The following is a 12577-nucleotide window of genomic DNA, read 5'->3' as shown; positions in this document are numbered from 1 at the left end:
CCTTCATCAGGTGAATGGGTAAATAAACGTCGGTACATCCAGACAATGGAATATTATTCAGCATTGAAAAGAAATGAGCTATTAAGCTATAAAAATATATGGAAGTAACTAAAATGCATATTATTAAGTGAAAGAAGCCAGTCTGAAAAGGATACATACTATATGTGTCCAACTAGGTTACATTCCAGAAAAGATAAAACTATGGAGACAGCACAAAGATCAGTGGTTGCCAGGTATCTGTAGGGGAGGGGAGGGGATGAATAGGTAGAGCATGGAGGATTTGGGAGCTAGGAAATTATCCCGTGTTATACTATAATGGTGGATGTATTACATTAGACATTTGTCAAAACACAGAATGTACAATACCAAGAAGAAACTTAGTGTGAACTCCAGACTTCGGGTGATAATGACATGTCAGTTGATGTTCATCAGCTGTGAGAAGCATACAATTTTAATGGAGGACGTTGACATTGGGGCAGATTGTGTGTGTGCTGGGGGAACCAAGGGGTGTATGGAAACTTGCTGTCGTTTTGGCTTAATTCTGCTGTGAACCGAAAACTGCTCTACAAAATAAGGTCTATTCGATAAGAAGAAAAACATGAGTTACCAGGCCACAAAATGAGGAATATTAAATGTGTATTGCTAAGTGAAAGAAGCCAATCCGGAAGGCTACACATTTTATGATTCCCGCTACATATGATATTCTGGAAAATGCACAGCTATGGAGAAGGTAAAAAGATCAAAATTTGCCAGGGGTTTGGTGGGAGAAAGCACAGGTTTTTTACGGCAGTAAAATTCTTCTATATAATAATGCAATGATGGACACAGACATCTCTTATCACACAATTGTGTGATAACCCATTTATCACACAATTGTGTGAAAACCCATAAAATGTATACATAAAGAGTGAATACTAATGTAAACCAGAGAGTTCAGTTAATGATACTGGCTCATTGACTGTAACAAATATACCGCTCTAACGCAAGGCATTAAAAATAGGGGGAGTTGCCGGGGATAGGGGGACAGGGATGGTGGGAGAGGAGAGGGGATACATGAGAAGTCTCTGTACTTTCATTTTTTCTGAAAACCTACAACTACTTTAAAAAATAATCCATTAATTAAAAAGAAAAGACACAAACAAAACTCACAATAAACGACATACCATTTCTCATTTACTGAAATGCCTAAAATAAAATGCCTAAAATATTGAAATGCCTAAAATAAAAATGGCTGGCTGACTGTATCAATTTTGGCAATGACGTGGATCCATTGGAACCCTCATATTTGCTAAGTGCAGTGTAAAACTGCAATCACCATTTCACAGCCAGTTGAATAACAAAAATCAAAAAAGACTGACACTACAAAATTTTGCAAGGTTGTCAAGTACCTGGAATTCTTATGCATTCTTAATTCTTAACGTAATTCTTATGTTAGAGTGTAAAATGGTCTAACCTAACTGTGGAGAACTCTTACACTTTCTTATAAACAGCCATCTATCCTATGACCCAGACATTCAACTCCCAGGCATTTACCCAAGATAAATGGAAGCATATATTTACAAAAGGCTTGTAAAATAATTTGTAATGCAGCCTTTTTTCATAATAGCATCAGATTTTAAATGTCTCGCATGCCAACAGGTAACAGATAAATTATGGAGTTATAAATACAATGGAATACTTTGCAGCATAAAAAATAGCAAACCTCCAATACATGCAACATATTTACATTAAAAAATGTTGAACAAAGGAATATTGACCTCTATCTGTGTGTCTTTCTCTCTCCCTCCCTCCCTCCTACGCTGATTCCATTTTATGAAATTTAAGAACAGGCAAAATAATCTAGGGTGAGAGAAATAAGGAAGTGTATGTTTTTGGAGATAGAATAATTGACTAGAAAAGGGTGCACAGTAATTTTCTTTGATAATAAAACTATTATTCATATTGTTTTGAGTGTTGATTACTCAGTAGCAAAGCTCATTAAATTGAATACTTTAGATCTGTGCATGTTATTGCATGTTAATTATATCTAACATATTTTAAAAGGTTTTGGCAGCACTGGTGTAATGGTAAGAGTGATGGGCTGGGCACAGTGGCTAATGCCTACAGTCCCAGCGCTTTGGGAGGCCAAGATCGGGGGCTCACTTAACGCCAGGAGTTTGAGGCCAGCCTGAGCAAAATAGTGAGACCCCATCACTACGAAAAACAAACGAACAAAAATCACCTGCGTGTGGTGTGACCTGTCTGCAGTCTCGGCTACTCAGGAGGTTGATGCAGGAGAATCGCTTGAGCCCAGGAGTTTCAGACTGCAGTGAGCTATGATCATACCACTGCACTCCAGTCTGGGTGAGAGAGCAAGACCCTGCCTTGTGGTCTGTGGCAAAAAGAAAAAAAAAAATGCCAGCTTTCACAACGAACAGACTGGGATTTAAATCTGAGTTCTGCTATGTATTGCTAGATCTTCTGAGCCTCAAATTCTTGACATGTAAAATCAAGCCAAACACTTATGGATTTTGTGAGAAATCAATGAATAGAGTCTATTATACTCTGAGGATGGTATTTTATCAAATAATAAATTGTTGATAACTAGTAGTTACACTATTTTAATCCTTCCAATTCTTTTTTTTTAAACCTTGTACTTATGATATCTCCTATGCTTTTTAAATAATTTTTCTGCTTAGACTGTCTCGATCACATGAATCTTTCACAGCTTCAGGTTTGTTTTCCTTCTTTTCACTGCTACAATCAGCATCACAGCTCCCCTCACCCCATGTTCCAAGCAGAAGCGAGTATTTGATTATTTTCATCCTCTATAACCAATAAGAGGTTTAAACAATGCAACAACAACACCTTATTGTACTAAAAAACCATATGAATATCCCTATGTGATTAACAATAGATTTGTGAAATGTCCCTATGTGACTAATGATAGATTAATGTTCCTATGTGACTAACAATAGATGTAAATAAGACTTGCATCAGATTTTTCTCTGTAGTCTTATCTATAGCACAGTCCTGGGCATATAGTGAATGCTTAATAAAAGGTATTTCATAAATAAGTAATTTTAGAGTTTATGAAAATCATAACTGATTTTGTTACTCACTTATGAATATGTACACAAAGTCTAACAGCTACAGAAGATTGAAAGACAGGCAGTTCTGGTGCTAATCTTACCATCTCATTTTGTAGCTCCTTAGTGACCACTCAGTGTGAGCTGGGGATACTAAGGTGAGCAAAACAGGCTCCCATCTGCTCCTAGTTCTGCAATTTTCCTACTCCCATCACAATACCTTAGTTCTCCCTTCCCTATTTTTAAAAATCATTTTGTATACTGCCGTTATATACTGATGTAAGCCATTAAAAGTCCTTTCTAATTAGGGAACAGAGACCAACATTTCCTGGATGTTTTGTATTTTTTTCCCTTTTGTTTTCTACTTACCTTGAATTTTTAAGCTGTTTCATATAAAAGTGAGGAAAGGGAATTTTGACAATACTTGGTTCAAAGGTGTTGAGGAGGAAGAACATATGCACAGAAAGGGAAAGAAGGCTTCAGGAAGCAGGAAGATTCACAGGAGTGATTTGGGAAGACCTAAGACTTGTGGTCTAATGCCTCACTAGACTCAGGGCAATATTATGTTTTGCTGTGATTAAGGCAGTCAGTTTTCAAAAAGGACCCGTGTGTCCCTTATTTCCTCAGGTGAATTTTGCTCACAAGTAATTTGTAAATAGCTAGAGAGAGCCCCAGGAACAGCCTGGGTCTGAGAGCACTGACTGTCTGAAATAAGCAGATGTTTCTTCCAGGGAGAATAAACTTGGTTTACCCTCTTTACTTGCTCCTATGGAATCAATGGATACATAATCTCTAATTTTTCCCTGCCAGTTAAAGAATGTTTCCAAGGAGTGGCAATGGTGCTGGTGTAGAAGTTATTAATCTTCCATTTCTAACTACTCCTACACACCTTTTTTTCCTTTGCATAATACCTAATCTTTTCTTTCTGGCTTTGGTGTTGCCTGTTAACATAAACCGGAGCTCTTTTCATAGAATGGATTTGGTGGGAGTTGACACCGTGCGTCAGTGCTATTCACTGACTTCCAACATCAGTGAGAATAGCCAGACCCTAATGGGAGCCATTCATTGTGTGGGATGACCAACAGCACGGTGGACTGCAGGTCAAACCTGTCATAATTCCGGAAGAGAAACGGTTGGTGGGAGAACTTAATCTCTGCGTAGTTTATACATTTGAATTAGAGTGGAAAAAAAAGTATGCTTTAGTGATGATAGAAATGCCCTAGGCTAAAAAATAAACTGATTTTTCCAAAGCCATCCATAGCCAGTAACGGCCATGTAGCAGAGTTGATAATAGCAGGTCGTGAGGGTTAGGCATTTAGAGTTGGTCCTTCTACAGTGTTTCCAAATCCCCATGAAACTGAGAAATCCTGTGTGGATCTGGGCCATTAACCCAAGGGAGAAATGAAAACCATGAAACATGGTAGTATCCATTCTGCAGAAGCTTTTTGTGTGCTGTGGTAGTTGGCCGTCTCTGGGGATACACAGGAGTGATGTCCAGTAGTCCACCCTTATCCTTGGGGGATATATTCTGAGACCCCCCTGTGGAGGCCTGAAACTGGAAATAGTACTGAATCCTATATGTACTACGATGTTTTCATCTGACAGCTGAGACAGCTACTAAGTGAATAACAGGCAGGTAGCGTATACAGCATGGATACACTAGACAAAGGGATAATTCATGCCCCAGGCAGGACGAAACAGAACAATTTCATACTACTACTCAGAATGGCATGCAATCTAAAGCTTATAAATTGTTTATTTCTGGAAATTTCCATTTAATTTTTCGGACTGCAGTTGACTGCAGGTAACTGAAACCACACAATGTGAAACTGCAGGCACAGGAGTGCTACTGTATTCGTTACCTGCTCATTAACCACTTAGTAGCTGCTTCAGATATCAGATCTACCGTCGGTTTCCCAGTGTTTGTGTTCAAGGAACCCTTATTTTACTTAATAATGGCCCCAAAATGTAAGAGTAGTGATCGTGGCAATTTAGGTATGCCAAACAGAAGCTATGAAGTGCTTCCTTGAAGGAAAAAGGTGAAAGTTCTTGACTTAATAAGGAAAGAAAAAATCGCATGCTGAGATTGCTAAGATATATGGCAAAAACAAAACTATCTCTGAAACTGTGAAGAAGGAGAATGAAAGGGATACATGGTATATATAAGGTTTGCTGCTGTCTCCAGGTTCGGGCATCGAGAGTTTTGGAATATATCCCCTGCAGATAAGGTGGGGGGCTACTGTATCATCAAGCACCCTTAAAAATCTGACTGTTTTGAAAAGAGTTTCCTGGGAATAACATTCCTTAAATGTCCAGAAAATCACTGAAACTTCACCCCCAAATTCTCCTATTATTATTTAAGGCAATAGTAACATTGGGAGTGTGTACATACCTTCCCTTGGGTCCTTAAATTACCAAATTTGAGGACCCCTGGCTAAGGGTACCTGGGGAGGAGCGGGGTGTACCCTTCATCGTCCTCATCTGCCCCCTAGTGGCACGTTTTGTCACTCTGGACTTCTGCCCTAGGCTGCCAACAGCCTATTTAAACGAAACATCCTTGATATTTAGTGCTTTGTATATTTCCAGAAAACTTTTCAGTTACTGAGATTATCACTTCCTCTCACCATAAAGTTGTATAGCATTGCCCAATAATACTATTGTCGTCTGCTTTATTTGTTAATACTTGATTTGTCTCATATTTAAACTGATTTTTGTCACGAGTAGTTTCCCCAGAAATTTTGTTATTCTTTGCCTGTTTTTCCTATATATCCAAATATATCAATTTTTGATCTATTTATCTACCCATTTTGTTATCTTCAGGTGCATTATTTGGTTTTTGTTTTTTAAATTTCTTTCCTATTCTGCAGATGAAAAATACTGAGAAACCTACTCTGTTCCCGCATCCGAGCCATTCCACAGGCAGTTTTCCCATACTAAAAATGCTGTCTTCCACTGATTTGTGGCATGTCTCAGTTCCATGACTTCTTTTCCTCTCTCTCTACTCGCTGCTATCCCTTTTCTCCACGTGTCTCTAACATGCCTGTGTTCTTCAAGACCTAGTGCAACCACATTCCCTTCCACAACTCTATTTTTATGAGGAATAGCCAAGCAGGACTCCCAAGACACCATACAGGAGTGCCTACAGGGCATCTCTCCTTGGCAGTCCCATAGCACCGCAAATGCCCTGTGTCTGCCAGTACTCATCAGCCTCTCTTCCCGTGCGCCTCTCCTGGGACCCTAAGAGAGTAACAGTCCCTGCAACTTCCCACTTTCTCCAGGCAGGGACTTGTGTGCCTTTTCCATGTCTTTGACTCCTTTATTCAATTATAATACAGGTATCTGTCTGCTATAACTCCTGAAACTCTCTTATGTAAATGCGCTTTTTTCATTCTCTGCCTCACATCTTAGCCCAGACCACACCATCTCCCCCCCGCCGTCTTGGATATCTTCCATGTTTCCAGTGGTCTGCTCCCACTCCACACTGCAGTACAGTGATTTTTCTAAAACATGGATGGGTTCCTGTCACTCCCCTGTGAAAAGTCATCCATGTGGAGTCTGACTGATCTGCATTTGGGGACCGGACAGAGTGAGAAGGGATCTTGTGTCAGCCAGGACTCCGGTAGACGCCCCTATGCAATATCCACTTGTGGTGGTCGGGGGCGGGGAAGGGGCGGGATTGAGCCCCCTTCCCCCCTCCTCCTTACTGCGGAAAGCTGCGGAGCTAGCAGCACTCACTTCCTATTCAGCATTCAGCAGGGAGGGAGCCTCTGAACAGCCACGTAGGCATTCTCTTCTCTCTGGAGGAAAAGGCCCAGCAGCTGTCCGAGGAAAAGACCCACCAGCTGTCAGCAAAGGGACATGTCGCAGCTAAGTAAGAATCTGGGTGACTCGAGTCCTCCGGCGGAGGCCCCGAAGCCGCCTGTCTATAGCCGCCCTACGGTTCTGATGCGGGCCCCGCCCGCTTCCTCCCGGGCTCCGCCAGTCCCTTGGGATCCACCTCCAATTGACTTGCAGGCTTCATTGGCCGCTTGGCAGGCACCTCAGCCTGCCTGGGAGGCCCCACAGGGCCAGCTGCCCGCCCCGGTGGTTCCGATGACCCAGCCTCCTGCCCTAGGGGGCCCGATAGTCCCGGCTCCCCCGTTGGGGGGCCCGATGGGTAAGCCTCCGACTCCCGGGGTCCTGATGGTGCATCCTCCACCTCCGGGAGCCCCTATGGCCCAGCCTCCGACCCCAGGAGTCCTGGTGGTGCATCCTTCAGCTCCCGGAGCTCCCATGGCCCATCCTCCCCCTCCGGGAACGCCAATGTCCCACCCTCCCCCTCCGGGAACCCCGATGGCCCATCCTCCTCCTCCGGGGACCCCAATGGCCCATCCTCCTCCTCCGGGGACCCCGATGGTGCATCCTCCTCCTCCGGGAACCCCGATGGCTCATCCTCCCCCTCCGGGGACCCCGATGGCTCATCCTCCCCCTCCGGGGACACCGATGGCTCATCCTCCCCCTCCGGGGACACCGATGGCTCATCCTCCCCCTCCGGGGACACCGATGGCCCAGCCTCCAGCTCCAGGAGTCCTGATGGCCCAGCCTCTGACTCCGGGAGTCCTGATGGTCCAGCCTGCTGCTCCGGGAGCCCCGATGGTCCAGCCGCCTCCAGCAGCCGTGATGACCCAGCCTCAGCCTTCAGGAGCACCGATGGCCAAGCCTCCAGGTCCAGGAGTCCTGATGATTCATCCTCCAGGTGCGAGAGCTCCGATGACCCAGCCTCCAGCTTCAGGAGCACCGATGGCACAGCCGGCGGCCCCACCTGCACAGCCGATGGCCCCACCTGCACAGCCGATGGCTTCTTGGGCCCCGCAGGCTCAGCCTCTGATCCTGCAAATCCAGTCTCAAGTTATAAGGGCTCCTCCGCAGGTTCCCCAGGGCCCGCAGGCACCCCCAGCGCAGCTAGCCACACCCCCGGGCTGGCAGGCGACCTCGCCAGGATGGCAGGCCACGCCGCAAGGCTGGCAGACCACTCCCCTGACCTGGCAGACCACGCAGGTCACCTGGCAGGCACCAGCCATTACCTGGCAGGTGCCGCCGCCCATGCGCCAGGGGCCCCCGCCCATCCGCCCTGGCCCACCACCCATCCGCCCTGGCCCACCACCGGTGCGACAGGCCCCACCGCTGATCCGCCAGGCCCCACCGGTGATCCGCCAGGCCCCACCCGTGATCCGCCAGGCTCCACCTGTGATCCGCCAGGCCCCGCCCGTGATCCGCCAGGCCCCACCTGTGATCCGCCAGGCTCCACCTGTGATCCGCCAGGCCCCACCTGTGATCCGCCAGGCCCCACCGCTGATCCGCCAGGCTCCGCCGCCCATCCGACCTGCCCCACAGGTCCTGGCCACCCAGCCACCGCTCTGGCAGGCCCTGCCACCCCCACCTCCACTGCGGCAGGCCCCGCAGGCTAGGCTGCCGGCCCCGCAGGTGCAGGCGGCGCCGCAGGTGCCTACGGCCCCACCTGCTACGCAGGTACCCGCGGCGCCGCCCGCTGGCCCGCAGGTGCCCCAGCCTGTGCTGCCGGCCCCGCTGTCTGCCCCACTGTCTGCCCCGCAGGCTGTGCACTGCCCTTCCATCATCTGGCAGGCCCCCAAAGGTCAGCCCCCGGTGCCACACGAGATTCCAACGTCAATGGAGTTCCAGGAGGTGCAGCAGACACAGGCACTGGCCTGGCAGGCCCAGAAGGCCCCCACTCACATCTGGCAGCCCCTGCCTGCCCAGGAGGCCCAGAGGCAGGCTCCCCCCTTGGTCCAGCTGGAGCAGCCCTTTCAGGGAGCCCCGTCCTCCCAAAAAGCCGTGCAAATCCAGCTACCCCCCCAGCAGGCCCAGGCATCGGGTCCGCAAGCGGAGGTGCCCACACTGCCGCTCCAGCCTTCCTGGCAGGCACCGCCTGCAGTCTTGCAGGCCCAGCCCGGACCCCCGGTAGCAGCGGCAAATTTTCCCCTGGGCTCCGCTAAATCATTGATGACTCCATCAGGAGAATGCAGGGCCTCTTCTATAGACCGCAGGGGCTCCTCCAAAGAGCGCAGGACTTCCTCGAAGGAGCGCAGGGCCCCTTCAAAAGACCGCATGATCTTTGCTGCCACCTTCTGTGCTCCCAAGGCAGTGTCAGCTGCAAGAGCACACCTGCCAGCTGCCTGGAAAAACCTGCCTGCCACACCGGAGACCTTTGCTCCCTCCTCAAGTGTCTTCCCAGCTACCTCCCAGTTTCAGCCTGCCTCTCTGAATGCCTTTAAAGGCCCTTCTGCTGCCTCAGAGACCCCAAAGTCACTGCCATATGCTCTGCAGGATCCCTTTGCCTGTGTAGAGGCCCTGCCTGCAGTTCCATGGGTCCCACAGCCCAATATGAATGCCTCAAAGGCATCCCAGGCAATGCCCACCCTCCTGATGGCTACAGCAGCTGCCCCTCAGGCAACTGCCACCACTCAAGAGGCCTCCAAGACCTCCGTGGAGCCGCCACGCCGCTCCGGCAAGGCCACCCGGAAGAAGAAGCATCTGGAAGCCCAAGAGGACAGCCGTGGCCACACTCTGGCCTTTCATGACTGGCAGGGCCCAAGGCCCTGGGAGAATCTGAATCTGAGTGACTGGGAGGTTCAAAGCCCTGTCCAGGTCTTGGGTGACTGGGAGCACCCAAACACCCCCTGTGGCCTGAGTGGTTGGGAGGGCCCTAGCACCTCCAGGATCCTGAGTGGCTGGGAAGGGCCCAGCACATCCTGGGCCCTGAGTGCCTGGGAGGGCCCGAGCACCTCCAGGGCCCTGGGTCTCTCTGAACGCCCAGGGAGCTCTCTGCCCGTAGTTGTGTCTGAGGTGGGAAGTGTCTCTCCAGGATCCAGTGCCACCCATGATAATTCCAAGGTGGAGGCACAGCCCTTGTCTCCCTTGGATGAGAGGGCAAATGCATTGGTGCAGTTCCTCTTAGTCAAGGACCAAGCCAAGGTGCCTGTCCAGCGCTCGGAGATGGTGAAAGTCATCATCCGAGAGTATAAAGATGAGTGCTTAGATATCATCAACCGTGCCAACAATAAGCTGGAGTGTGCCTTTGGTTATCAGTTGAAAGAAATTGATACCAAAAACCACGCTTATATTATCATCAACAAGCTGGGCTACCATACAGGGAATTTGGTGGCATCCTATTTAGACAGGCCCAAGTTTGGCCTCCTGATGGTGGTCTTGAGCCTCATCTTTATGAAAGGCAATTGTGTCAGGGAGGATCTGATCTTTAATTTTCTGTTCAAGTTAGGGTTGGATGTCCGGGAGACAAATGGTCTCTTTGGAAATACTAAGAAGCTCATCACCGAAGTGTTTGTCAGGCAGAAGTACTTAGAGTACAGGCGAATCCCCTACACTGAGCCCGCAGAGTATGAGTTCCTCTGGGGCCCTCGAGCATTCCTGGAAACCAGCAAGATGCTTGTCCTGAGATTTTTGGCCAAGCTCCATAAGAAAGATCCACAGAGCTGGCCATTCCACTACCTTGAAGCGCTGGCAGAGTGTGAGTGGGAAGACACAGATGAGGATGAACCTGACACCGGTGACAGTGCCCACGGCCCCACCAGCAGGCCCCCTCCTCGCTAATAGGTGCAGCAGAGATCTCGCTCCTGTGTTTCCCTGGCCAGAGGCCACTGACAGGGTGGGGGGACATTTTTGTTTCTGGTGTTTGTGTTCCAGTTCCATGAGTGTAAGTTTGGATTTTCAACTTGGTTTCGTATCTGCCAAAGCTTTGTACATTTTTCATGTGGTGTTGATTTCAATCGGCTACTGTTCTGTTCTGTATTTTGGCATCTGTATTTTTAAGTGAGATCTGTGGTTCTCTGTTTTGTGTTATAATTGTTATGTTTTGGTATCAGCTTTGTGCTGGCTTTGTGAAATGAATTGAGAAGCTGTCCATCTCATTCTGGTATAGTTCATGTAGCATTGTAATCGGTTGTTCTTTGAACGTTCAAATGACTCATCAGTAAAAACTGTCTACAGAGAAGTAAATATCTATATCTATATATATAAATATACTTTCAGCATAACAGAAGTGTTTGTCTTTATTCTAATTTTTACACTAGATGGTGGAAGCCAAGTTTTGCCGTATTCTCTGAATAGACATGAATAGCAAGACTACTCTCAGTTATAGTAAAAACCACGGTGATGGAATTGTTTTCCAAGGGGAGTACTCCATTCATCTTTATAAGGATGCACTGATTTCAGTGGGTGGTTATACATAAGATTTCCATTAAACCTAAGCAAAACTTCACAAGTCAGTGAGGCTGAATCAGGAAGGGGTTGTATACCTGGTCTCATTCAATTCTCACAATGTTCTTTCAAAGGAGGCGTTATTATCCCTATTTTGTAGGCGAAGAGATAAGGCACACACGTTAGTGCCCAGCCGGTAACGTTGTTATTAGAAGGAGAAATGTCCCTAAGGGTATGTGGGGAAGAAGGGCCATTTGCCTGCAGGACCACAAATAATCAGGTGGTCCCGCTTCTTGGAGAAATTGGCCAAAGGGGCATTTGTCAATCATGTGGCCCGTAGGGGGGTGTCCAGCAGTTCAAATTTGGGTTTCATCAACACACTGCTACTGGGATGGAAACGTGCTCCCTGCAGGATATCCAGGCTTATAACAGGGAAAAGGAAAAAACAGTCTTCATGGAATTAGAAACCCTGCAGCTTGCCGGCAGTAGTGGCTGGGTTACTGGAGGGCGTGGCAGGGGGGCATTCCTATCAACACAGAGTTCTAGGGGAAGGTCCTGGGGAGAAGGGTCATTCTAACATGTAGGGGAAGGCAGCCAGCAATGCCTGAAGTTGCTGAACAACCGCGGTCAGCCCTTGGCTATGAACCTGGTCTAGGCAGGAAAGAGACAAGGGAATGAACTGGCCTGAGTGTTTTGAGGAAGGATATTCAAGCACACACCAGGCTGGTGTACACAAAAGGACGTTCCTGTGGTCATACTCTCTTCCTGTGGATGGGAGACCATCAGCCCTACTTGCCACCCCATACTGTCTTATCAGAAGGAAGAAATCCAATCCCATATCCCGCTTCTAGGGCGAAGCCAAAGTCCCAGATGCGGTTAGTGGCGATGGTGGAATTCTCCTGCCACCTAGCGGCACATTGGAGGTACCACCGCAGCTGCCGCAACAGCAGCCCCTCCCATGATGCTTAACTTCACACCACGTATATACTTGGATTGCAGCCACTGCTTGCTTCACCACTTTCGCTCATAATTTTATCAATATCTGTGCCCAGGGATTCCTTCTTTTCTCTTATAGGCCAAGGTAGCATCTGTTTTCAAGTCCAATCCGCTCTTCACTCAACAATTTCTATCCTTGGTCCTGCAGCGCTGCCACTTAGGAAGCTGAGTAGGAGAGGAACCCACCAGATGCAGACTCTACTCCCAGCACCCGCAGAGCTGAGCTTTCCAGGAAGATGATCCCCGCCCGGGGACCTGCCAGGCCTCAGAAGCTCTTCCTCAAGTTGTCTAAGTGGTCA

General features: G+C 48.1%; 1 protein-coding gene across 1 annotated transcript; it reads left to right on the top strand.

Annotated features, from left to right (window-relative positions):
• The first annotated feature begins 6801 nt into the window (after positions 1-6801).
• On the top strand, positions 6802-11119 carry MAGEL2 (MAGE family member L2). The gene has a single exon (XM_032175474.2). The coding sequence runs from the start codon at positions 6927-6929 to the stop codon at positions 10674-10676; it is 3750 nt and encodes a 1249-aa protein (XP_032031365.1). The 5' UTR covers positions 6802-6926; the 3' UTR covers positions 10677-11119.
• Positions 11120-12577: the final 1458 nt, after the last annotated feature.

This window comes from Hylobates moloch, unplaced genomic scaffold (genome assembly GCF_009828535.3).
Source record: "Hylobates moloch isolate HMO894 unplaced genomic scaffold, HMol_V3 SCAFFOLD_14, whole genome shotgun sequence".
In the NCBI taxonomy this organism is placed as follows: Eukaryota; Metazoa; Chordata; class Mammalia; order Primates; family Hylobatidae; genus Hylobates; species Hylobates moloch.
Note: the sequence above shows the minus strand (reverse complement) of the source record. Positions and strands in the feature narration are given on the sequence as shown.

Excerpts from the sequence above, each read along its gene's own strand:
- MAGEL2 (XM_032175474.2), top strand. The coding sequence starts at position 6,927 with ATGTCGCAGCTAAGTAAGAATCTGGGTGACTCGAGTCCTCCGGCGGAG.